We start from the raw sequence: 26317 nt of genomic DNA, 5'->3' as shown, positions 1-26317 counted from the left end.
TGCGTTGCTGCTTTCCATAAAACTTGGAAACAGCTGGATTAATCCTGCGGGACTCTAATAAAACATTTATTATAAATAAGGTGCGTTTTTGGAAAATGTCACACAGAAGTCACTCAGGGGCAAGTACGGATTTACTCCTGTCATAAGAGTTTTCCTCAATTCTTAAGGGTCAGCAAACATGCTGAGGATTGTGGGGCGGGGGGGGGGAACCCAACCCAGGACGATGCAGCGTCTGGTTTATGCTCTCAAAATTTTCTTCAACACAAAGACAAAGGCTTCATCTCCCATTGGAAGTACAGACCCAAAGCTTTTGTGGGCTACAACTGGGTATATTTGTAGTTTCAGTTCTCCGACATCTTACCTAACAATGTACTGAGTCAAAAGAGTTCGCCATTAATGAGAGGCGGGGGAGGGAAGGGAGAGAGAGAGAGAAGGCAGGGGTGTTGGAGGAGGAGGAGGAGAAAGGCAGAGGAAGGGAGAGAGGGAGGGTGGGTGAGGGGGGAGGAAGGGAGAGAGAAACAACCGTGGCTCTTAACTATCTTCACTACTGATTTACCCAATGACCTTTAGCAAGTACATTTCTCAAAACGTAATGAAAATGTTTTTTAATGCCCCCAACGTCCCCCCATGGCACTACATAACCTGTATCACAGTCATATGCTCACACGACTCCAAGCAGAATGAGTATCGTAAAGAGTGTGTATTTGAGTGATGCCCGAACTAAGCCTTTTGGACTTTGTGACTTTAGATAGGATCCATTTCCTTGGTGATTTTAAATGATGGTTTTGTCTTATTAGCTTGATGAAATCATGATTTTGGGGTAGAGTCCAAGGTCCCAGAGTTCTCTTTGGTCCCCGGTATTGGACATGAATCATGGATCTGTGCTTCTAAACATTCAATTCCTCCTTCTCCCCCTCCGTCCCTTTCCCCCCACCATCTGTTTTGTTTAACGGATGAGATTTTTTAAATATAAGAGGAACATATGTAAGATTTTCTAAAACCCGCATGCCAAATTAAGAAATTACCACACTGACAGTCGTTAGCAGTTTTCATAATTTAATGAAAAAGTATTGGTAAAAAGGTGACATTTGAAAAAAGACTGAATTTGTCTTGGAAAACTGGACTATATAAGACAAAATGAAAAAAAATTAACAAAAGAAGGTTAAGAGGTAATACTTCAAACAACAGCAAAATGTAGCAAATACATTTTGGGGCAATTGACATTTACACAACTGAAGGCTCCTTCATTTACTTAGGAAAATCTTGTAAAAATATTACAACTATATTTCCCTGACTGAAGTTATTTTAGTCAATACTCTCCCCATGGCATTACATATGGAATTTGGCTGAAGCACTTTTTCAATGTTTGCTTTTCCTTGCACTCACTCAGAACCAAAAGGCATGAAAGGACTCGGGCTACTGGCCTCGAGCGCAACAGAAGGCCCCTATAGCAGAGCTCGTTACCTCTTCCTTAGAGGGAAGGTGTCAAATTCACATCTACCCCAGCAGAGCTCAGAGGGAAAAGCACAGAAACCTAGTGCGTCCATAAGGAGGAACAGTCTTCCTCGTGTGGATGATTCTTAGCTGCTTCCACTCAAACAAAACACAGGACGCCTACCACACGTGCTCTGGCACATTCACACGTGTACACAGGCATAAAAGAAACATTTTCAAGGTGTGGCCAAAGAGGAGGCAAAATACAGAAGTTTTCCAAAAGGGAGGAGAAAACACGAGCCACGGGACCCATTAACAAGGCTTCGAGAACAGAAGTGGGGACAGGAATGGGGACAGGAACGCCGCCGAGGCTCCCGCACTGGGGGAGGGGACAGAGGGGCCCTGGCCTGCCCTTGGGCCACTGGCGCGCCCACTGCAGCTGGGCTGTTTGCTTTACCAGGAACCAACTTTAAAGATCGAAAAATGGCCTCTTTTTGTCTGAAAATTCCCACTATGCTTTCCCAAACCAGAAGAAAGAGAATATTAATTTAAGGCTAAGAAGAGAGAGCAGAGAATTATAGTCGGCTTCACATTTTAAAAACTGTAACATGTTCCCCTTCTTTTAAATGGGAAGCAGACATGTTTTATCCCCCCCCCCCAAATGTAATTATTCTCTTCCTCCCACAAATTATTCAAGGCTGATTGTTTGGGAACAGGGTATAAGCAACTTCTGAAAAACGGCTCCAGCCTTTTTGTGTGGGGAACTGCCTCGGATTCGAAGTTGGTACAAAGCTAAATTATATCCATGTGTTAAACACATGCTTTCAAATTCTGTTTGACAATAAAAATCTGTTTCAAAATTAAAGCAGGTAAGAATACTTAACCTCTGTGCATCTTACTATATTTTAATTATACCTCAATAGAAACTTTATAAACATTAAAGCAGGTATACAAAAAACGGTCAGCCAAACTTATTTAAGTCAAACTGATTTGAAAACAAGAACACAAAACCCCTGACCTGGTACAAATCCTCCGGAATTGGTCTCACTTTGGGAAAGGCTCTGGGATCCCTCCCAAACGCCTAAGTGGAGAGAATCTGAGCATTTTCCTTGTACCTCTGTAAACACTATCCACAAGTTAGCCTCTCACGCTCGTTAGATGGGCCAAGTAGTTACAAGTGCGCCCCTGACCAGCAAGTCTAGGAACAGGCACTGGACACTTAAGAAGCATCAGGAGTATTGACTTGGTAGGTAAGATACTGCGAAAGGAGCTCAACCTTGTGCTGAGCCAAGGAAGAGGGTAGTGAATCTGACAGTATCTGAGATGTTGGTCCCTGGGCTCTCCCTGAAGCGGGTTTCCAGGTACCAATGGAGTTAGCAACTTCCTACAGACAGGAGCTGTGGGAGGTCACGAGCCGTAGCTTCAAAAGGGAAGTAGTTTTAGTGTCTGATAATCACGGTCTCTTGCAAATGCGTTAACGATGCAAGGACTCTTAATACATATGTGCATCAACGTGTTAACAGGACTGGAGAGCTGTCCCAAAGTATTTACTGAGCAAGTACTCTGGGCCCAGCTGTTCTCAACAGCCTCTGGCAGAAAAGACTTCTGGACAATCTGTAATTCCTAGAATGTGCTTGCGAAAAGTAGACTTGAAGCGGTTTCAAAAACTGCAAGTCAATTCGCTGTGAAACGTTTTATTCTTTCACTACAGTTCCTCCTAAAGTACACTAGAATCCTTTTGGTGTGGGGGTCTGCCCCAGTGTATGGGGCAAAGGCAAAGACTGAGCTATTCTTGGAGGTTTCCGATCACCTTTGCATTGAAGTGTGGGAAAGGGGATGTGTCTTGCTTTTACCGTGGCAATCCCGTCGAGAGTCGTGGGCAGGATTTTCCCTGTCCGAGCTAACTCTCCTTACCCTGACTTTCTCTTTATTCCCATCACTCTCTGCTTCTGAATCGCTCAGCTCCAAATCTGGGCAATACCCATCGTTTTCCTGATACGGAGCTCTCCCTGCAGACCGCCTCACAAGCTGCTTGCCCCAGAGCTGCTCCTTGGGGCTGACGTTCTTGGTTGGCTTCACACAACACTGGAGGTCCTCCGTGGTCCTCACCCACCTGTTGGTGGCTTCCTTAAAGGACCTACTGAAGTGTTCCACGGTCGATTTTCTAAAGGCGCCCTGACTGGCCAAGTGGGAGCTGAGCATGGACTCCTGGTCACAGAACACCTCACTTGAGCTGTCTTTTTGGGTGACATCTTCAGACCAGCTGCCCTCCAGGCCGTTGGATTTGGCAAGCTTGGAGGTAGACTGACTCTTCCCATTCCCGATGGAAGAATGGCCATGCAGGGCAGCCTGGAGGACCAGAGGCTTTCCCAGTGACTGCCCGTGGTAGAACTCCGGGGATGGAGTTCTCCAAGCAGGACTGGGGTCCTTTGCTTCACTTCTAGAGTGGGTGAGACTGGCCAGCAGACGGTTACTCTTGCTCTCTAGTGGATGTCTTGGGTACGATTTCATTCTCATTTCTAGTGACTCCTGAGGCACCTGCATGCTCCTTATACTGGGAACAGGGGAGCTGCTGGCAGGAGAGAGGGGTCCATGATCAGGCTCTGTGGAGCTGTTTCTGCAGTCTTCCGGGGCTGATCTCGGCATTTTTAACTTTAAGGTAATTCTTGGAGGCGGGTAGAACAATGAGTTTTCTAGTGTACTTGTCAAAGGAAGTCCTGAGATCAAAAAGACAGACTCATTTTAACAACTGATTTAAATAACGGCGTATATGCTTATTACGGCACGGCGAGTTCACATACCCACTCTTCCAAATGTCTAACGGGCCCCTGACTTTGATGTGTATGTGCATCACGGGATAGGAGCCAGAGGGGCTGAACAGAGGCTGGGTGGGGTGGGGGTGGCTACAGGTGGGAAACTCAGCGGAGCCACTGCTTGTCGTGTGGCTCTCGACCTCTTCACCCCTGCCCTCCCAGGCTGTACAATGATCACAAAGACTAGTGTGCCACCTCCTACATCCCCATCTCTGCCCCCTTCCACTTCTGAAAATAATGTCACTGGCAGTGGTTTGGAACAGGGTCTCCCTATTGGGGTGTCTGCGTGTGTGCAGGTGCGGGTATTGCACAGGACTCAGGATGTGCCTGAAAAGACATGTCAGACCCTACCCTCCAATCTCTCCCACCCTTCCCCCAAAGTCAAATCCAAACCCTCAAGAACACAGCACAGGTTTTGGTGGACGAAGAGCATGTGAGTATGTGTTTTAACTTGGCAACAGTAGAAATGGTAGCGGGTGGTTCCTGTGTACTTTATGCCTGTAACCTCAAATAGTCTCCTCACTGTGAATGTCCATTATAAAGAGGGGTGGGCGGGGCAGGTTTTGCAGTGGCAAGGCCAGCAGAAAAGAATCATGACATTCCTGCCAGTGGCCTGCTTTGGGCTCGGCCTGTGGAGTACTGGCAATCAGTTACCTGGTTCTGTCATCCTACGATCACTTTTAGAACAGATCTTCCTTTCGCTATTAGTTTGGGTGCTCTGAAATTAAAAAAGTACTTCTAAATAATTCCTCTTTGCATAGGGACTTAACTTTTCCCCGTGAGAGGATAACTATTAGGTAGTACCTGGGCAACAGGTGTTCCCTAAGGGTGCATGTTGAATACTCACAGCCCCCGTGTTGCTGCCACCTGCTGATACCACAAGCAGTTACGGGGCTGGCACCCACCAATCAGAAGCCACGTGGCTTAGGGGACAATCTCCCTGGCACGCAGGGACCCTCCTTGCCGTCCTTTGGTTTTCTTGGTCTTGCCCATCACAGTGCCTTTGTGGCTGAGCAGCCCTGCCGCCTCCTGCTATAGCATTCTGCTGTGACCCAGGATACTTATAAACACCCCAGAGCCTTCGATGACTACCTGATACCTCATTTCTGGGTGTTTCTCTCACTCTACGGCTGGCCCTTGGCCGGAGCTGGGTTCTGCGCACCCCACACACTGACTCCCGGCTGCCCAGGCTCTGTTGCCAACCTCGGTATTACAGGAGGTACAGGAGGGTTACAGATGTCACTGAATAGGACTGTCATCGTAGCCGAGCTCCCCGTGCTTAGGGCACTGGAATTATGCTCTCCTGTCTCTCTCGTTAAGCGGGCAGCATACCCTACAGGCAGGGATTCTGTCTCGCGGACTGCTCTACTTTCTTGCCCAGTTCTTAGTCCACAGCAGGTGCTCGACAAATATTAGTAAATAAGAGACAGAACCCAGATCTCCTAACCACTGGCTAAGGTTTTAACAAAATATCGTTAAGATGAGTAACCTCGGAGTTAAATGTTTTTTGGAAACTAGGATTAGGCCCTATTGTATGGATTTCTAAGTCAATCTGACGATTACAGAATAGCTCATGGCTTTAACTAGTGGCCCCTAATATCTGTCTGACACCTAGATTATCCGCCCCAGACCTGCAAGTCCCCCAACCCCACCTTGGGATTTCTTGCCTCATGAGTTGACAGCAAGATGGCCCATGTTACATCAGGGTTGGAGCAGAGCAAATGAGATATTCGACAAGAATTTTAAAAGATTTTTAAGTAAAACAACCGACAGAAAATTTAAATTGTTAAAATGGGATGAAATCAGAGTCTATATATTGCTTAGGACTTTTTTTTCTTTTTTTAAAGTAGGCTCCATGCCCAGTGTGGAGCCTAACTCGGGGCTTGAACTCACAACCCTGAGATGGAGACCTGAGCTGAGATGAAGAGTCAGACGCTTAACCTGCTGAGCCACCCAGGTGTCCCAGGGCATCTTTAATATAAGGTTACCTGCAGCCATTTCCTGGTTGATAAGCTGGACTTGCAAACCGAAGATCTGTTCCTGTATTTTGTTTTGTGACAGTTTCAGCTTCTCTCGCCTGCTTATCATGTAGCACAGATTTCGCACCTGAAAGCCCAATCCCCGGCAAATAGAGATTTTTGTCATGTTACGTGAACCCGACAACTGGAATCGTTTAGCCAAAATTAAGGCAACTAAAACCAAGTGGGGGCACGGGGGCGGTGAGGAGAGAAGACAACACAAAATGCTGCATAAGGAGAGCCACTCTACGGGAAGTCACGTAGCATGGTCCGGCACGGGACCGTGGTTCCCACATTGATCGGCAGCACAAGAAAACGCTCCCAAGCCACCTCCTGAAACCTACTCTCCCTGCAGCGTGATGGGCTCGATGTTTATACGCACAGCCAAACTGGGAAGACCGAATGATGACGTAGTGTTCTGGCCTTCCCTTTAAATTCCTGAATAAAACACTGGCGATGCTGGATCCAGTACAATTTTCTAATGAGCGCTGGACCAGCAGGATAAAGGTCTGCCGGACAGACTGACAGTGGTTTTTTGCTCACACCTCCTGCTCAGCCAAATCTCTACAGCCCCAAGGGTGCGATCCACGTGCTCCTATACTTCCCACCCCACCGGCCCGATCATCCCACCTTTCTGTGCCCCAGTTTAGTCATCGGTAAATAGGGCTAACAACAGTACTTTCCTCACAGGCATGTTAGGATTAAATGAGTTAATATTTATGAAATGCTTCGAACAGTGTTGCCACGTAGTAAGTGCTATCGATGTGTGAGTTAAATTTTACAAAGTGAGCCAAATCTGTTCCCTTCCAGATTCTGGTAGCAGAGAGAAAAAACAAGCCATCTCTATAATTACACTTGATTATAAAATTCTGTAGGGTAAACACAGGGCCTAACTTATCTTTGAATAAGTGAGTTAAACTAAATTATCTGGTGTAGAGACTTTCAATCAGAGGCGATTCTGACCCCCAGGGAGCATTTGGTAATCTGGAACCATTTTCTGTTGTCATCATTTGGGTATGTGTTGGGAGGGGGATTGGCTACTGCGTAGAGGCCAGGGACGCTGTTCAACATCTTCCAGTGTTCCCCACGACAAAGGACAGTCCCCCCCTACAATAAGGAACTAGCCAGCCCAAGATGTCACCGGTGCCGAGTTTGAGAAACTGCTTTTTCCTCAATAAAATTAATTCTTAACTCAGCCCACCGTCTCACGTGTCAGTAAAATAGAGCTGAGCCAATTTAGGCTCAACAGTGAATAAGAAGTAAACCAAATGAGAATTTATCTCAGATTTAAGCTTCATAAGCATGTAAGCGAGGGCTCTCCAGTTCCCTTGAAAGTGACTGCCAAAAATTTAAACAGAGCCCAATGCTCGGGGCCACAATGTAATCAGAAGATAAGCAAGGACACACACACAGAAGCCCACACTATAAATGAGCTGACCTTTAAAAACAGAAACGAAACTGGAAGCGGGGCCTCCGTTTCTATGCAGGCTGAGACCTAAACAGTAGCCACAGCTGATCACCTTACCCTCTCTAGGTCTTGGCGTAGATGCATAAACATTCTCATGCGAGTGTGAATACTCTCCTCTTTTGGCTGCACCAGGCCATTTTCTTCATCCTGCTTCGGAGGAAATAATGGCTTATTGAAGTTACTTTTCCGCTTCAGTTTCCAGTAGTTATAGATAAAGTCCACAGCTAGCGTGGGCATCCCCAGTTCTGTGGCCACATCTTCCACGCGGACCAGGGAATAGAACTCCTCCTCCAGCTCCCGAAGCTTCTGCGCCCGCAGGCTGATTTTTTCACTTTTGGCCTGGCTCTGCTCAGTAGCCCTGTGCATGGGGTACTCGGCCTCCCTGAGCTTCTGCCTGTTTTGGCTGTGCTTGAGGCAGTATGACTTGAACTTCACTTCATCCCCCTCATCTAGGATGGTCTTCATCTCTAGGCTGTGCTCAAAGGCACAGGTGACGTGGAAGGCAGTGATGCAGCTTTTCACAGAGCACTGTAGGAAGAAGAGATGCGTTAAGGGGGCAGGGCTGGGGGGGGAAGGGGAACCGCATATCCCAGGGCTTAATGTGAGAGCTGCTCACGGGAAGCAGAGGCGAGGCAGGGAGAAAACTGGCCCTAAACTGACAGATGCTTTACAAGTAACTCAGGAAATCTGCTTGTATAGAAAACAGAAAGAAGAGGCAAAAAAAAAAAAAAATTCAAACTCCCCTTTAGCTCGGGCCTGAAGTTTTTCTCAGAAGTCTTCCTTGGCTCCTGTGAAGAGTCATGCTGTACCTTCTCTGTGGCCCTCACGTCGCCTTACTATATGCTTCTACAGTAGTACTTTTTACAGTGTACCTACAGTATCGTGAGCGTCAGAACCCTGGCCAGAGCTCCTAAAGACAGAAGCCGTGTCATTCATCTTTGCATTGCCATCAACTATTGAACAATCAGGTGCTCAAGAAATGCTTGTAAACAAACAAAAGAAAAAACGAAGTCAATATTGTTGCCAGAGTATCTACTGGTTCTAAAAAGGTCCCAGGAACTCCAGTATCTAAGCAACCCAACTTCTTGAAATTGTTCTTATAGAGCTGTGCTGTCTGACATGGTAGCCAACTACCCGTAAGTAGCTGTTTACATTTAATTTAATTACATATACAGTATGCACATGTAATTGGGGCGCCTGGGTGGCTCAGTCGGTTAAGTATCCGACTCTTGATTTTGGCTCAGGCGATGATCTGTTTGTGAGTTTGAGCCCCACGTTGGGCTCTATGCCGATAGTGCAGAACCTGCTTGGGATCCTCTCTCTCCCTCTTTCTCTGCCCCTCCCTCACTCTCGTAAGTGCATGTGTGTGCACTTTCTCTCTCGCTCTCTCAAAGTAAGCTTAAAAAAATAAAACGATATACAATTAAAAATTCAATTCCTTAGCCACCCTAGCCACATTTCAATCATACTGGACAGCACAGATTTCCATCACTGCAGAACGTTCTAAGGAACATTAGGGCTACAGACAATCTGAAATTCAGTTTGTAATGTTTTGCCATTTATAGATGCAACACATTTGTTAAGTATCACTGCATAGCATGTACTGAGGATTCATTTACAGGGCAACAGAGTAGGAAGAGCCGGCCCATGACTGCTGTACTCCTGTGTTTTAGTTAGTCTCAATTGCCATTTGTTATGGTTACAATGCTATAGCTTTCCTTCCAAAGATTTTAAATACATGGGAGAGAAAGATAGAGGATTTGTTTCTAAAAATAGTGGAGAATTCCCATGGTGAAAGCCAAGTCTCAACTCTTTTGGAAGCCTGAGTCTGGAGGGCAGACCGCCGAATTAACTATATGTTGGGGGTTTGTGATAACTACAAATAGGGAATGACCTCAGATACCAATAAAGACTAAAAAATGCAAAACCTGACAGTTCTCCTTCTAATAGACGGAGAAATTCAACACCTAAGAGAATACTGGCAACCATCAAAGCTTTAAAGGAGGCAGATTGCATTTAAGCCAATTTTACAGGATAAAGAATTCCAGAGATGAAATATAATTCTAAGATCATCTTATCCAGCACCGCATTTATCACTGCTTGTACGTGCCTCTAGAGTCCCTGGTTTTCTACCTCCACTGCCCTGCCCCCCAACTCCTTCTACTTTTCAAGTAAGTGGTAATCTAGCCACTTAAACTACATTCCTAAGACAGCCCACCCCAGCTTTGGACAGTTCTATTGGAAAAGATTGTTACCTTACACTGAAATCTGTATCCTTAAAATGTCCACATATTTGAAAGGCCTTATGATAATGAGGATGATGAAAGCCAAAAATGTACTTTTATCTGGGCACCTTGTGTTATCACTCGGCTAAGAGACTAGCCAGTCATTTAAAAAACAAGAAGCAAAAGGCATTCTTTAGCAGAAGATTAAAAGTGTTGGGTATAGTGCTCTTTCGCTGTTTAGTAACTGATAAAAATGCGGAAAGAGAAAGCAAAAGGACCGTATCCTATTCAAGGGGATGAATGTGTAACATAAAACTACTACTGATCAGAAGCTGAAAACAGACCATGTGTCTCAGGTCACATTTATAGACTGTGGAGACGTAAATATAAATTAGTCAAAATAAAAGACAATACACAAATAAGAACTGGGTGCTTAGATGAAAAATGGAATACATCCTTACGGAACTCTGCCATAAAATCCACCCGGTCGCAAAAAAGGTCATTCTATGATGCTTATAGCTGAAGGTCGCTGTGTTTTGGTGGTAAAGGAGAAATGCCAACCAAGTTTTGGTGCCAAATACCTATTTATCTTTTTCCAAATACATACACTTGGAATATTCTAGTAAACAAAATGCCTTTATATATATACATCTATTTCTACTGTAACCACTTAAAGGTGACAGAGAAGGTATATATTATGCCCATTAAAATAACGCTTTACTGAGATACCAGAAAACTTTTTTTGTGCCAAAAAACTCACGACTTTTAAGTATACGTTTCAATGGTTTTAGCATGTTTACAGAGTTCTGCAACCATCACCACTACGTAATTCCAGTACATTTTCTTTTCTGGTGTTGTTTCAAGTTTTTATTCTAGTACATTTTCATTACCTCAAAAAAGAAATCTCATGCTTACCTGCAGTCACTTCCTGTTCCCAACCCCCGCCCCAAGCAACCACTAATCTATAGGCCTATTCTGGACATTTCATAAGGAGGGATCATACATGTGGCATCTGTGTCCGGTTTAGCATGTTCTCAAGGCTCATCCATGTCATAGCATGTATCAGAATTTCATTCTTTTAAAAATATGGGAGGGTGCCTGGATGGCTTAGTTGATTAAGCATTCGACTCTTGATTCTGGCTCAGGTTATGATCTCATGGTTCATGGGATTGAGCCCTGTGTTAGGCTCTGTGCTGAGGAGTGAGGAGCCTGCTTGGGATTCTCTTCCCCACCTCTCTCTCTGCCCCTCCCTCGCTGTGTGTGTGCTCCCTCAAAATAAATCAACTTAAAAAAAATTAAAATGTGGCCAAACAACATTCCATTGTATGACTATACCACATTTGTTTATCCATTCATCACTTGATGGGGATTTGGGTCGTTTTCAGTTTTTGGCTATTAGGAAATAATGCTGCTATGAGCATTTGTGTACAAGTTTTTATGTAGGCATATGTTTTCGTTTCTCTTTGGGAAGGTGCATTAAAGGATTAACCTTGCCCAAAGAAAGGTTTGGCCCTTTGCCCCCAGCTACTAAGAGGTGACCTCTAAGCCTATGGAATGTCCTGACTTAGAAGAGTGTCTTTGTTTATCAGGGGTCCCAGGACCATGTCAGATAGCCTATGCTAACAATGTGATTTATGGTGGAGGCTTTGAGCCACATGGTATCAGCCTGACCTCTGGAGGGACTGGAGGCTAAGGTCAGCCATGCGGGTGGGTCACTTGTGTCTAAGTGGCCAACTCCTAATACAATCTCTGAACACTAAGACTTGGGTGAGCTTCCCTGGTTGGCAATACTCTGTGTATCATCACATGTCCCCGGCGGGGGGGGGGGAGAAATAAGCACTGTCCACAAGACTCCACTTGGGGAGGACAACTGGAAGCTCCATGCCTACTCTCTCCTGGACCCCTGTCCTATGTGCTTCTTCCCCTTGTTTTTAATCTGTATCCTTCCTTTCACTGTAATAAACTGTAGCCACTAGAATGGCTTTTCTGAGTTCTTTGAGTCCTTCTAGTGAATCATTGAACCTGAGGGGGGTCTTGGACACCTCTTCAACTGCAAGTATACGCTTTGAAGTGGAATTGCTAGCTCATATGATAATTCTACATCCGACTTAAAACAATTTTTTTAATGTTTATTTTTGAGAGGCAGAGAGACAGAGCACAAGTGGGGGAGGGTCAGAGAGACAGAATGAGACACAGAATCCAAATCCAGGTTCCAAGCTGTCAGCACAGAGCCCGATGCGGGGCTCAAGCCCAAGGACCGCAAGATCATGACCTGAGCTGAAGTCAGATACGTAACTGACTGAGCCACCCAGGCGCTCTTACATCTAACTTTCTGAGAAATTGCCGAACCGTTTTCCATAGTGGCTGCACATTTTATATCCCCACCAGTAAAGCATGAGGGTTCCAATTTCTCCACATTGTTATTGCCTGCCTTAAAAAATTTTTTTGTTTTTATTTTATTAAAAAAAATTTTTTTTTAATTTTAGAGAGAGAGAATAGGGGAGAGGGGCAGAGGGAGAGAGATAATCTTTTTCTTATTTTAAAAAAATTTTTAAAGTTTATTTTTATTTATTTTGAGAGAGAGAGAGAGAGAGCGAGCGAGCGAGCGCGAGTGGGAGAAAGGCAGAGAGACGGAAAGACAGAATCCCAAGCAGGCTCCATGCTGTCAGGACAGAGCCCGACATGGGACTCGAACTCATGAACTTTGAGATCATGATCTGAGCCAAAGTCAAGACTCAGATTCCCAATGGACTGAGACACCCAGGTGCCCCTAATTTTGTTTTTGAGAGAATCTTTGTTTTGGGGGGAGAGCGAGCACAAGTGAGGGGCAGAGAGAGAGAGAGAGAGAGAGAGAGAAGCGGGGCTCGCCCGAAGTGAGGTTCATGCTTACCTGAAGTGGGGCACGAGCTCACCCAATGTGTGACACTTGAACTCATGAACTGTGAGAACATGACCTGAGCCAAAATCAGATGCTTAATGACTGAGTCACCCAGATGCCGGTGGGGGGGGGGAGAGGGAGAGAGGGGGAGAGAGGGGGAGAGAGGGGGAGAGAGAGAGAGATATCTTAAGCAGGCTCCACGCTCAGCACGGAGCCCGACACAGGGCTTGATTCTACCACCCTGGGATCCCACCACCTTTTTGATTATTATCACCCTAGTGAGTATGAAGTGGTATTTCACTGTAGTTTATGTATCTTTAAAGGAGGAAAAGGAATAGTTTTCTGTATATTTTTCAGAAACTGTAGAAAAGAAATGAGTTGGGAAATATTTTGTCACCCCCAAAAAGAACATAGCGTGTCCTCCTCAAAAGGGGATGACACACGCCTGGAACCCCAAGGACCTGGTCCATATGTCCTCAGCAGTTCCTGTCTCGCTGCAGGACAGTGTCCATTTGGTTGTCTTTAATCCCCAATAATCTGTGAACAGACAAATGGGTGGTACCACAGCAATTCTGTCAAAACTGTGTCACTGAAACAATGTCCTAAATGGTTCAAGCCAGCCTACCAAACTTCCTCCAGCCACTGTATATTTAAACTCCGGCACCAACACTGGCCATCAGCCCTTCTCACCTGTCGTCCCTAAGGGTCTGCAAGGTCTGAGGGGAGATGTCACTTCAGTGTTAGGTAACTTTTCCTGTGTTTATATCTGGCCTCCCCTAATAGACGACAAACTCCTGAAGGCAGGGGCCAGAAATGCCTTAGAATAAGAACAGTGTGTACTGAACCAAATTTGGAATATTTGAAAAAAATATTCAATGTAGTCACTGAGTGGGCCTCTTTGCATTCCCCCACTTGTTGCAAGTTTTCATTTGTTGTACCAAATGTTTGAGGATTCTACTACTCAGTCTGGCTGGATGAGTGCTACGGCTGTCCATCAGCAAAGTCAGATGGACTCCTGAGAATAATAAATGAAGAATAAAACAAGTACAATTACTTTCACCGCTAACATTTACTGAGTATTTGCTATCTGTTGGGTACTGCACTGCACTCTTTACCACCTTTATTAAGTAGGTACTATTATCATTTCCATTTAGAGATATGAAAACTGAAGCACAGATATGGCAGGTAACTTCCTTAAGATGGTATAAAAAGCAAGGGGGTGGAACCGAAACCTGAATCCCAGGAGTCGGGCTCCAAAGGTCATATGTTTAACCACTGTTCTTTCTTTCCTCTTAGGGAAAACCTAAAGCATCTGGCTCTAGGCTGAAGGGGGCTTGAACATAAAACATGTGAGGACCCTACAGGAATTCCGGAAAGCCAGCTGTCAGAGGGACTGTGTTCAAAGTCTAGGCAAAATACAGAGCTGTCTGAGGGCATCTCATTTGAACCCAGTCTTTATGATCTGGTTCAGGATTATCAGAAGACTTCATGCTCAGGAGAAAGGTTCTAGCTTCCAGATATGGAAGCTATAGATACTAGCTGGTTTAGACCCCCAAACCCACCAGTGTTGGATTCTATCCTTCCCCAGGGAATGTTCCTAAATCAAAAGAAGAGAATAGTTGCGTGTATTCCCACTGTTGGAAGACAGGAAGAATAAACACAATTCATGGATAGTTAAGAAATTTCCAGAAAGAGTTAATAAAGCAAAATACCCCAAATAGGTTACTAATCACAAAGACCCTTAAATAAACTTCCCAAGAACAATGAGGCTAATAAAACTTGACCCCTACTGGGGCGCCTGGGTGGCTCGGTCGGTTGGGCGTCCGACTTCGGCTCAGGTCATGATCTCACGCTCCGTGAGTTCGAGCCCCGCGTCGGGCTCTGTGCTGACAGCTCAGAGCCTGGAGCCTGTTTTGGATTCTGTGTCTCCCTCTCTCTCTGCCCCTCCCCTGTTCATGCTCTGTCTCTCTCTGTCTCAAAAATAAATAAACATTAAAAAAAAAAAAAACAACTTGACCCCTACTGAATTACTGTGTTTGGTTACTGTGTTTTTGATTCACATACAGGGAACAAGATGTTAAATTACTAATGAGTTTGGAATTAACTTTACTTAGTGGTGGTTTAAAAGGAAAAAAAAAGGTTTTGGTCTTTTTTCCCCACCAGAAAACCAGATGTCAACCACGGAAAACAAAGGCCATTCTATTAGTGTAAGTAGAATGTAGGTGGAAAAAACTACACACTTCAGCAGATCACCTGAAGTTCATTCCCTCTCACCTAGAGGGAGGGTCTTTCATACAGCCCGGTACTCACACCACACTTCCCCAAACCACAAAACTATTTCACACCTCTTCTCTTCTCAAACCTCTGGACCTCACTCTCAGCTGATGATCCTGCTTCCTACCTCACTGAGGAAATTAAAACACTCGAAAGAGTGCTTCTGCAGATTCCCATCGACACATCTACTTAATACTGCACCTACACTCTACCTTCAAGGCTGTTACCAGGGAAGAACTATCAGCGCTCCTGCCCAAGGCCACCCCTCCGTCGCACACTTCACGCCACCCTCTCTCACCTGCTGAAAACCGCACTCCAGCAGTTTTTCCTCTGCACTGGATCACTGCCTTTCACGCAAGTCCTAGATGTTAACAAGTATACATACAGACTTGGTATTTCTTCTAACCCTAAAGGAAAGACCTCTTTACCCCACTTTTTCAAACTGTTCCTCATTTCCTTCTTTGCCCTGACCTTTAGTGACGTAGCTTTTGCTGTCACTACTGTACCTAGGCTGTTCCTCCCGATCACCAGTAATCACGTTTGCTACATTTAGGGGTCAATCTGCAGTCCTCATCTTACTTCAGTAGCCTCTTTCCACCACAGATCTTTCCCTCTCCTTGAGATGCTTTCTTCTCTTCATTTAGAGGCTGCTACACACTCTCAGTTTTCCTCCCGTCTCCCTGCGGGCTGCTTCTTCCCCCATCTCCTCTGCTGCTTCTTCCGCCTCTGCTGGACTTCTTCACGCCGGAATGCCTCAAGGCCCAGGGCTTGGTATTGTTCTCCCCTCTATCTACACTCACTCGCTCGGCGATCCTCCCCGGTCCAGGCTAAAGCCATCTATAGGCCACTGGCTCCCAAATGCAGGTCTGCAGTCCAGGCTTCCTCCCAAACTCCACACTCACACAGACACCTGCCAGCTTGACATTTCCACAGGATGTCAAGTAGATACCTCAAACCTAAGTGTCTAAAACCGGACTCATCATCTCTTCCCCCAAATCTGTTCTCCTGCAGATTTCCCCGTTCAGTTTGTGGCAACTTCACCCTTCCCACCATTTGGGCCCCAAACTTGGAAGCATCCCCAACTCCTATCCTTCTCTCATATCTCATATCTGATTCAGTCAATCCTGTTGGCTCTCCCTTCAGTATTCACCCAGAATCTTAGCACTTTTCACCACCTCCAGGGCTACCACTCTAGTCAAAGCCACTATCACCTCTCATGGATTACTGTAACAGCCTCCTAACTGCTTTTCCTCTTTCTAACCTTCCCTTCCTATTCTATTCTAAATACAGCAGCCGGAGCCTATTTTTGTTTTTAACGTTTTAAAAAAATTTTTTGAGAGAGATAGAGCTTGAGCAGGGGAGGGGCGGAGAGAGAGGGAGACACAGAATCCAAAGCAGGCTCCAGGCTTTGAGCTGTCAGCACAGAGCCCGACGCGAAGCTTGAACCCACGAGCCGTGAGATCATGACTTGAGCCGAAGTTGGACACTTAACTGACTGGGCACCCAGGCGCCCCAGTCTATTTTTTGTTTTTCACCTTTTACTATGGAAATTTAAAAACCTATATAATAGCATAGAGAATACTATACTAACCCCCATATACCCATCGCCCAGCTTCAATAACAATTAATGTATGACCAATCTTATTTCATGTTTCTTTAACCTCCCATAGCACACTGCCCCCTGGATTATTTTGAAGCAAGTACTAGACATATCATTCCACAGAGTGATTCCTTAGAAACATAAATCAAATTATGTCACCTGTCTGCTCGAAGCCTGCCAATGATTCCCCCTTAAGCTCTGAGTAAAAACAAAAGATTTCATGAGAGCCCTGGGGGCTGGCAAACTATGGCCCACAGACCAAATGCAGCAGCTGTTTTTGTGTGGTCCAAGAGCTAAGAATGGCAGCTTAGGATGTTTTTACATTTTTAAATGATGTAAAAAATAAAAATAAGAATATTTCAGGGCGCCTGGGTGGCTCAGTCCATCAAGCATCTGACTTCAGCTCAGGTCATGATTTCACAGATTGTGAGTTCGAGCCCTGCGTCGGGCTCTGTGCTGACAGCTCAGAGCCTGGAGTCCACTTCAAGTTCTGTGTCTCCCTTTCTCTCTGCCTCTCCCCCACTCACACTCGGCCTCTCTCTCTCTCTCAAAAATAAATAAATATTAAAAAATTTAAAAAATAAGAGCATTTTCTGACATGTGAACGAATATGAAATTTAAATTTTAGAGTCCATAATGTTTTACTGGAATAAAGCCATGTTCATTTGCTAAGTATAGTCTCTGGCTGTCTTTGTGCTCACGGCAGAATTGAGTAGTTGTGTTAGAGACTATATGACCTGCAAAGCCTAACGTGTTTATTATCTGGCCATTTATAGAAAAAAAACCCCTGCTTACTCTTACCTTAACCAGTCAAGTCCCCATATGATCTCTCTGATATTCACACACTCCATTCCAGCCTCATTGGCCTCTTTCCTGTCGCTCAAATAGGCCAGACACACCTCCCATCTCAGAGCCTTTGTACTGGCTGATCCCTCTGCCTGGAATATTTTTACCCAAAATAACTGTGTCGTTTTCTCTCACCTTCAAACCTTCCAAGTCTTTTCTCAAATGTCACCTCTATGAGCCCTACTCTGACCACTCGTTTTAAACAAACCTGTGACACATGCCCCCTGCCCCACACTCTCCCTCTTCCTACCATACTCCACATTCTTCCTTTCCAGAGCACTCACCATTTTCTAAACGCTATTTAATATCTATTTCTTATTCTCTATTTCTCCCAACTCAAATGTGAGTTCTTTGTTGGCTCACTGAGAAATCCCAAGTGCCTAGAACAGTGCCTGGCACACAATCAGGCGCTCAAATATTCCTTATAAGGAATTAAACAAATGTAATTCCTTGTAAGAAAATTACGAGTCTTAATTTGGTAAGATCTTTACAAAATACAGACTCTAAACTCTAATAAAAATAAGAACGATTGCCCTGAAGATGAAAAACCGACTCCAGAATGTTTTATCCATCCATCAATCTAGTATTTACTGTCTGTCCACCATGTCAGGGGTTGGGGGATCTAACAGTCTGAGCTCACAGTCTATAAGGGAAGATAAAACTCAGATAAATAACTCAGACAATGTGGCAGAATGTGGCAATGTGGGGCTGTAATGCAAATTCAGGTCGGCTAAGGTTAAGGCCAGTGTTCTCTCTCACCACAGTCATGCCACCAATTACTAACTATTCTAAAAAACCATCCCTTGAAATAGCAAAGATAGGAGAAAAACGCAGGTACCACAATAATGAAAATAAGTAAATTAATGGATATAAATTCAATGTGCTATTATAAAAGGACTACTAATAATTATAAAAACACGGAAAACCTTTTCTTGTTTTAGTGGGGAGAATGCATGTTATAAACAAATCTATGATACCAGTAAGTATGGATATATTTATTCAGTAAGCACTAACTGAACACTGACAACGGGCAGGCACACTCTCCTTTGTGCTAGGGGCAATCCATGGAAGAGTGATGTACAACCTTGGCCCCCGAGGGGCTCACATATGAGAAACAACCGGGAGAGAACTTAGGAAAACCTAAACAGGCAATGTATTATGGTAGTAGACCCCGTGGGAATAGTTTTCCCTCAAGTTTTTTTCCTTTGTAACTGTTGTAGTTAAATAGTATCAGCAGGAAAAAGTTAAAAAAAGCAGGACAAAGTACCCAATTCTGTCAGGTGCAAAAATGAATTTAAAAAATTAAAAGGGCCTTTGGGGCCCATATTGCGTTCTTTAAAAAAATTTTTTTTTTAACGTTTATTCAGTTTTTGAGAGAGAGAGAGAGAGAGAGAGAGCCAGCATGAGTGGGGGAGGGGAAAAGAGAGAGGGAGACACAGAATCTGAAGCAGGCTCCAGGCTCCGGGCCATCAGCACAGAGCCTGACGCAGGGCTCGAACTCACGAACTGTGAGATCATGACCTGAGCTGAGGTTGGCCGCTTAACTGACTGAGCCACCCAGGTGCTCCCATATTGTGTTCTTTAAATACCATTTCCCAGTAAATGAACCAAGGTTATTCTGAGGAGTCGCTGATCCCGGGTCTGTAGCAAGAAATCTACAAGATGAGCCAGACAGCAAGAAACTTCATGAAATACCTAGAGCCACTGTCCCTAAGCTATAACATCGTATGGCCCCTTTTCTGTGAAGAAGCTTAGCAGGCAAATCTAACTCCAACCAATCTGTAGCTCCTATGCAGGAGGCCTGGGGAGTAGAAGGGTCAACCGTTCTGCCTTTCCTGGAGGTAACTGGCCTCTCCCAGTCTCATCGACCACCCAACTGCTGCTGTTGGGCACACCAGCTACTACTTCTACTTTATGCAGCTGAATTCCTATATCTCAGACGTCTCAGAAAACTTTACTTGTACTACTGAATGCAACATACGTGCCTGTGAGCAGGACTTTCGGGCCTATACACCAGGATTTATCTATTCAGGTGCACCTTTCCCTTCCAAATTGAGTTGTACTTAGTTCAGCAGCAGAGTCATTGGTTAAATCATCCTGGAACCTGGGTCTGGTTGTTTTAGATCTATGGCTTGTTTCCACCCAGGATGGTATCATCTAGCTTCAAAAATCACCTAATTCATCAGATCCGACAGCAAAGGATGGAAGTTAACTGCCATTATGAATGAAAAGAATAAGCTGAAGGGTCCAGAGGCAATGTCTGGAAAGAAAAAAAAAACGCTCCAGAAATGGTCTGTACCATGGCAGAGCCCCTGTGAGGAGGAGTGAGTGGGGGGCCTCCCAAGTCAACTTTCAGTTAAGAGGCTGCTCTCACTGGGATGTTGAGTCTGGCCAGTTCAGTGGTACCCACCCCACCACTTCTCTCGGCGACTTACCTGAATACAGGCCCCTGTCTTCACCTTGCACAGGCTGCAAACTAAGGCCCATCGGCTGGGTGGAATGTGGGACACCTTGGTGATTGGTTCCATCCTCTCAGGACAAGCAATGCTGACCTATAAATAAAACACCACCATAAGGCAGAGGCACCAAGGCATTCCAGAAGTACCTTTCACAAGCCACAAATGATGTTATGTGACGCTCAGGCCATCAAGACAATGAGGTGGGCCACATCTCTTAAGGTTACTATGGAACCAAGAATAAATAAAACCTGTCTCTAGCCACTGCTCAGACCTCTGATCATTTCCAGTAAGGGACATGACTCATATAGAGGATGAGAGGGCAGGAGTGGAGGCTAGGCATGGTTACCTTAATGAATCCAAGATACATATCTACACTTTACTTAGGAACCAAAGAAAGCCACTAAGGAAAGGAATTAAAATTCACAAAATCTAGCATCTATTGTCTGTTAGAGATGGTGCCACATGCCTCGTTTTGTCATTTAATCAACTGAGGATGAAAAACAGGCAGTGACAAGCCTTTCAGTTCGGTTTATAAAGAATCATGGTATTGTTGCAAAGTCGCAGCAATCTGTGTAATGAAGAGGTCGCAGCACGTAAGTAGGAAGGATGAGGATGGTAACATTTTCAAACCATGGTCTTTTAAATCATGTAACCATCATCAGTTTGCTCTACTGTCTCAGCCAAAGTAGCTTCAAAGCGAAATTAGTCTTCGGGAGAGTGCTGAAAGGAAAGAATGCTTTAACAAAAGATGGAAAACATTTTTTTCCATATGAAACAAGGGGTCAAACAACTTCTGCTAAAAAGTGTTCTCCCTCTCGCTTACAAATGTGTACGGGAGTTTCCAAGAGAGATACAACTTTAAAAAGTGAAGGACTTTGAATAAGGCTGGTTAAACTAGTACAAGTTCTACCCACATCCAGAAACTAATAGTAGAAAGATCACAGAGATCTTGAGCAGCCCAAAAGGTACTAAAAACAACCATAATAAACAATGTCAACAGGTAAGACAGCTTCCTTCCTTCCTTTTTCTTTCCCTTTCTTTCTTTTCTTTTTTCTTTTCTTTCTATATTTTAGAGACAGCGAGAATGTGAGCAGGGGAGGGGGGCAGAGGGAAAGAGAGAATCCCAAGCAGGCCATGCTCAGCATGGAGCACAATGCAGGGCTTGATCCTACAACCCTGGGATCATGACCTGAGCTGAAATCAAGATTGGATGCTCAACCGACTGAGCCACCCAGGAGCCCCAGCTCCTTTTATTTTTAAAGGACTCTTCCTGAGTCATGTTCTAGACTCTTATATGGTGAGAGCGCCTGCTCTATTAGTTGGGACATCTGCTGCTGGAGACCAGTCACTCTCAGGCCAGAAACCTGAGAGTTCATGTCAGTCTATGAGCTGGACATTCTTAGTAAGAAAAAGGAACCATTATCCAAATATTAAAAAAAATACTTATTCCTATATCCATAAGAATACTGTAGTATTTATCGAGGACTTTCAGTTTAACTATGTGACTCTAAGCTCAATTGTTAGATAGTTAACTCCCCTGGAACTGTCATTAACAAGAATAAAGCCAGGGAAGTTTGTTTGTTTATTTTTTTATTTGATTTTTTGAAGTAATCTCTACACCCAACGTGGGCCTCGAACTTATAACCTGGAAATCAAGAGTCGTATTCTCTACTCACTGGGCCAGCCAGGTGCCAGGAAGTTTTAAGGGAGAATGAATTACTGATACAGTATCATCAGCTTTCCCATGAACTGAATTCTAAAGTCTCTCTTGTTTTGCAGTTAACAAATGTGCTGGCTTGGATAGGGGTTGGGGAAAGAGGATGTGCGTGGGATGTTTAAACGGGTTAAAAAAAAAAAGAGCAGCCATAAGCAAGAAGAAGTAATGTTTGGAAGCCCTTTTTAATCAATTTAGTGAGCACACAGCCTCTTATGAAATATCAGCAACTGAAGGACCAGATTAAATAGTTAGGGATGGAGTTCTGAACAAAGAGGCTCTTAGACAAATGTTGAGTCTAAGCTCTGAAAACAGCTTCAAAAATCAGGGGCGCCTGGGTGGCTCACTTGGTTGATTTCAGCTCAGGTCATGATCCCAGGGTCATGGGACCAAGCCCCGCACTGGGCTCCATGCTGACCATGGAGCTTGCTTAAGATTCTCTCCCTCTCTCTCTCTCTCCCCTCGCCCCTCTATTCTACTCGTGCTCCCTCTCTTTAATAAAAAAAAAAAACATTAAAAAAAGGCTTCAAAAATCAAAGGGCAACCATCATAGTGGGCAAAAGAGGTAATGCTCACTTCATCCAGAATAACCTAAAACTGGAAACAACGGAAGTGTCCATTAAAGGAGAATGGATAAATAAATCATGGTAGATCAATGCAACAGAATACTCCTCAGCAAGAAACAAATGAGTACTGATCCATACCACAACATGGAGTGCTAGGCAGACAGGAAAGAGTGCATACTGTATGATTCCATTTACATGAAATTCAAAAACAGATTAATCTATAGTGATAGTAATCAAAATGGTAATAGGGACCCAAATGGGGACTGGAAAGCAGGTATGAGGGATCCTTCTGGGGTGCTCTATGTCTACTTCTGAGGTGTTCCTCGTCTTGGTCTGGGCTGTGGTTACAGATATGTGTAAAAGTCATGAAACTGTACACTTAGTATTTGGTATTTTAAGTGTAAGGTGCACCTTAAAAAAATCTGCTCCTATCCTGGCTCTCTTCTCATACAAACCCATTCACTACCACTGGTGGCACCATCTATAAATTAATCAGCGTGGGCTTCCATGCTCACATGCATCCAAGAAGGGCGTGAGAGAGCTCAAGTGGAAGCATTATCACCTCAGGAGCAGGAGCAGGAATGAAGCATCTCCATGAAGCCTGAGTCGGTCTGAATGCCGTGGGAAACAGGTGCACCTGGAGCAAACGGGCTCAAGCCCGGATGAGTCTTACCTCTGGAATCCACAGGGCACAGCTGACATGAGCCCATTTAGTCCCTGTCCTGGTAGTCTTCATGGCCCCACCTCTCTTTGGACATAACAGACACTGTGGATGAATGCCAAGGACACAGGAACGACACAGCCAGCTGCCTTCCGGGACCTTGAGGATGCCGTAGCAGGCCTGGAGGCACGAGCAGGAGAGGGGAGAATGGTTAGCATCTTTTCAGCAGGGCTGATGTCTGCTCTGGTGCAGTCACAGAGTACTCTCTGCTTTTAGGAGAAAGGCAAATAAGGCCCCAAAAGCTCATATCCAGGATTTAGTAATTTTAAAACACTTAAAAAAAAAAAAAGGCACCTTCCAGCATCTAAGATCAGCATGTCTGTCTATGAGAACTGACTTTAAGGACAATAGAGTAAGACTAGAAGGAAATACATACAAAAAGGCTGGCCCAACTGCTACTGAGTTTGGGGATTACATACTTCTTTTCTTTTCTGCCTCTGTTTTCTAAAGCTTCTTCAAAATTATGTATTATACTTAGTCATACACTAACGGAATAACTTCTACATGTCATGTACTGTTGTAATCAAGAAAAAAGTGCTGAAAAAGAAACAGAATGAAACTTTTGTGGAGCAAATGAGCTAATGCTTCAAGAGCCTAACAGAGCCTGGTGTATAAAAAGCACTCAGCAAATCACAGCATTTACTTGCTTGGGTTGAAGAAAAACAGACTTGTGAATGAATCCTGAATTGAAGAGAATATTAGACTAATCACAATACTCCATAGAGTTCTAGAAGCTGCTTCAAATCCTTCATGGAATGAATTTGGACAAATAAATGAACTACTGGTGGGGGAGGGGGGGTTAGTTTGGAAAACATTCTAGATTTCCTTTTTTACTACCTCCAATCTCGCCCGCCCATCCTTCCCCTCTTTACTGCTCTACTCTCACCATTAAAGACTAAACCTGGGGGGCCTCCTGGATCCCCATGTGGCCTGGCAAACTTTCCACCGCTGACTGATTCACCATGGCAACTTCAAAATCTGTACGTACCCCAGGAGGTTCACCCATAGCTCGGATTCAGGTTCCAACAGTTACTATCGTGTTACCCCTCAACTGGCTCCTTTTCCAAACTCTCTCTATCCATATCACCACCATGCTTCCCAGCTTCCAGATCCAAAATTCCTGTACTCATATTATCCACTTCCTTTCATCCACTGTCCCTGGGGCATACCAGTCCTCCCTACAGAGTGGCCCTTGGGCTCTGACCTTCCTCTCCATCCTCACCACAACTGCTCCATCCAAGTCCTTATCATGTTATGCCTGAATTGATTTATTCCTAAATTCTCTTCCACCCCCTTCACACCTTCAATCCTTCTTCTATTTGGCTGCCATATTCTTCTTACTAAAACAAAGATTTCATACCATTGCACAGCAACAAACCCTCTAGAAATTCCTTCTGTTCTCACCCCCAACCCTGATCTAAATTATGGGTTGGCAAACTACTACCTGAGGCCTGTTTTGTTAAGGCCAACAAGCTAAGAATGGTTTTCGTATTTTTAGAGCAATGTTGTTTGTTTGTTTGTTTGTTTTTAAATATGTCTGAGAACAAACTGAGGGTTGATGGGGGTGGGAGGGAGGGGAGGGTGGGTGATGGGTATTGAGGAGAGCACATTTTTTGGGATGAGCACTGGGTGTTGTATGGAAACCAATTTGACAATAAATTTCATATTATAAATAAATAAATAAATAAATAAATAAATAAATAAAATAATCTTAAAAAAAAAAAAGAATATGTAACAGAGACTGTATGCGGCCCTCAAAGTCTAAAATATTTACCATATGGCCCTTCAAAGAAAATGTCTGCCGGCCCCTGATCTAAAGCCTGGTGCTCCTCACCTCACTTCTCAGGTCATAGAGCCCCTTGTGTCTTCTCCACTTCTCAGGTCATAGAGCCCCTTGTGTCTTCTCCACTTCTTGACCCTTGCCCTCTACTCAACATGGTTTCCCTCACCAAGTACGTGGCGGCATCGTGTAGTCTTCCCGACTCTAGCTGTTATGTTTTATCTCCTCAGTGAGACTCTAAGGTCACTGGGGGGTAGGTCTTTTATCACCAGTTTATCTGGAATGCTTTCTATGCTGAGGTCGAATAGGTGGTTTGGTAGAACAAATTAATTTGGATCAATAACTGAGGCTGAATTCCAACCAGGCTGCTCTTCCAACAGTAGGGCATCATTTTATAAGGCTCCTAGCCGTCAGAGCTTTTCTTTCTCTGAGGTCCAGAATGTTTGCCAGGAAATGAAAGCAAGTTTCTTCCCTAAAAGAGAGCCTCTTACAGACCAGCAAAAGAAAAACCAGTGGTTCTAGGGATCCCCTTTATCTCCTGGTCCTTTTATTGGGCAGAAAATCATTTACTGAGCCCTTGTATATACTTATTCATGGCCATAGGATCATAAAAGCTTGTACTGCATAGCAGTGGCTCTCAAGTTTTTCCAGACTACAAAATGGTAAAGGGTGGATTCTCCTGAGAAAACTGCACACGTGCACAGACATATGTGTTACATACAGTTTCAGGGGGTTAATAAACTCAGTGCCAAATGTATATATGACAGATCTAAAAACTATGAGCATAAACTTCAGGCAAATTAATTTAGGCCTTGGTTTGAGTGTTCAATACCTGGGCTAAAAACCAAAAAATGGAACATACAAAGGGACTCGGAATGGTCCTGATTTTCACATTTTTAAAGTTAAAACCTCAAGTCTATTGATGTAACCCTCTCTTCTAAAGTACTGACACAAGTGTATTAAAGTGGCATAGGAACAAACATTTGACATAATATGGTGGCGGTAAAGAAAAAAAAATTATGTTTAAAAAATAGAGATGTCAACATATCCCTGATTCTATTAAGGAGTAAACCAAATCTTCCAAATCATTTTAAGTCACTTTTCAGTCAACAGAGGGAGCTCTAACCTCAGTATCTCTTCAGAATTCAAGTGAATATACTCACTTTGGAAGAATCTCTTTTATATGAAACTTTGTGTGGCACCAGCATTCAACTTTTTTTTTACATTTTTATTTATTTTTGAGGGACAGAGAGAGACAGAGCACATGTGGGGAAGGAGCAGACAGAGAATGAGACGCAGAATCCGAAGCAGGCTCCAGGCTCTGAGCTGTCAGCACAGAGCCCGACGCGGTGCTCGAATTCACAAACCGTGAGATCATGACCTGAGCCGAAGTCGGACGCTTAACCGACTGAGCCACCCAGGCGCCCCAACAACATTCAGCTTTAATACATACCAGCTTATATCCTGCAAGGCCTGGCCAGGTGTTATTGTCATCACTTTCTACGTAAGGAAAGGGCATCA

The 26317-nt window shown here is 44.3% G+C and overlaps 1 protein-coding gene across 3 annotated transcripts in view; it reads right to left on the bottom strand.

The window, feature by feature from the left end:
* Positions 1–1043: 1043 nt before the first annotated feature.
* Positions 1044–26317, bottom strand: part of JADE3 (jade family PHD finger 3) — a 134460-nt gene continuing 109186 nt past the window's right edge. For 2 of the 3 annotated variants that reach the window (XM_049644579.1, XM_049644580.1), the window contains exons 8-12: positions 22969–23136; positions 19992–20108; positions 7791–8261; positions 6236–6353; positions 1044–4151 (exon numbers count right to left, since the gene is read on the bottom strand). In XM_049644579.1, coding sequence (XP_049500536.1) covers positions 3241–4151; positions 6236–6353; positions 7791–8261; positions 19992–20108; positions 22969–23136 — 1785 coding nt within the window. In that variant the 3' untranslated portion in view covers positions 1044–3240. Of the gene's footprint in view, positions 4152–4901; positions 4966–6235; positions 6354–7790; positions 8262–19991; positions 20109–22968; positions 23137–26317 lie in introns of all 3 variants that reach the window. The other variant, XR_007460542.1, reaches the window with a different exon arrangement.

Source organism: Panthera uncia, chromosome X (assembly GCF_023721935.1).
Source record: "Panthera uncia isolate 11264 chromosome X, Puncia_PCG_1.0, whole genome shotgun sequence".
Taxonomy (NCBI): domain Eukaryota; kingdom Metazoa; phylum Chordata; class Mammalia; order Carnivora; family Felidae; genus Panthera; species Panthera uncia.
The sequence above is the reverse complement of the archived record's forward strand: the minus strand, read 5'-3'. Positions and strand labels throughout refer to the sequence as shown.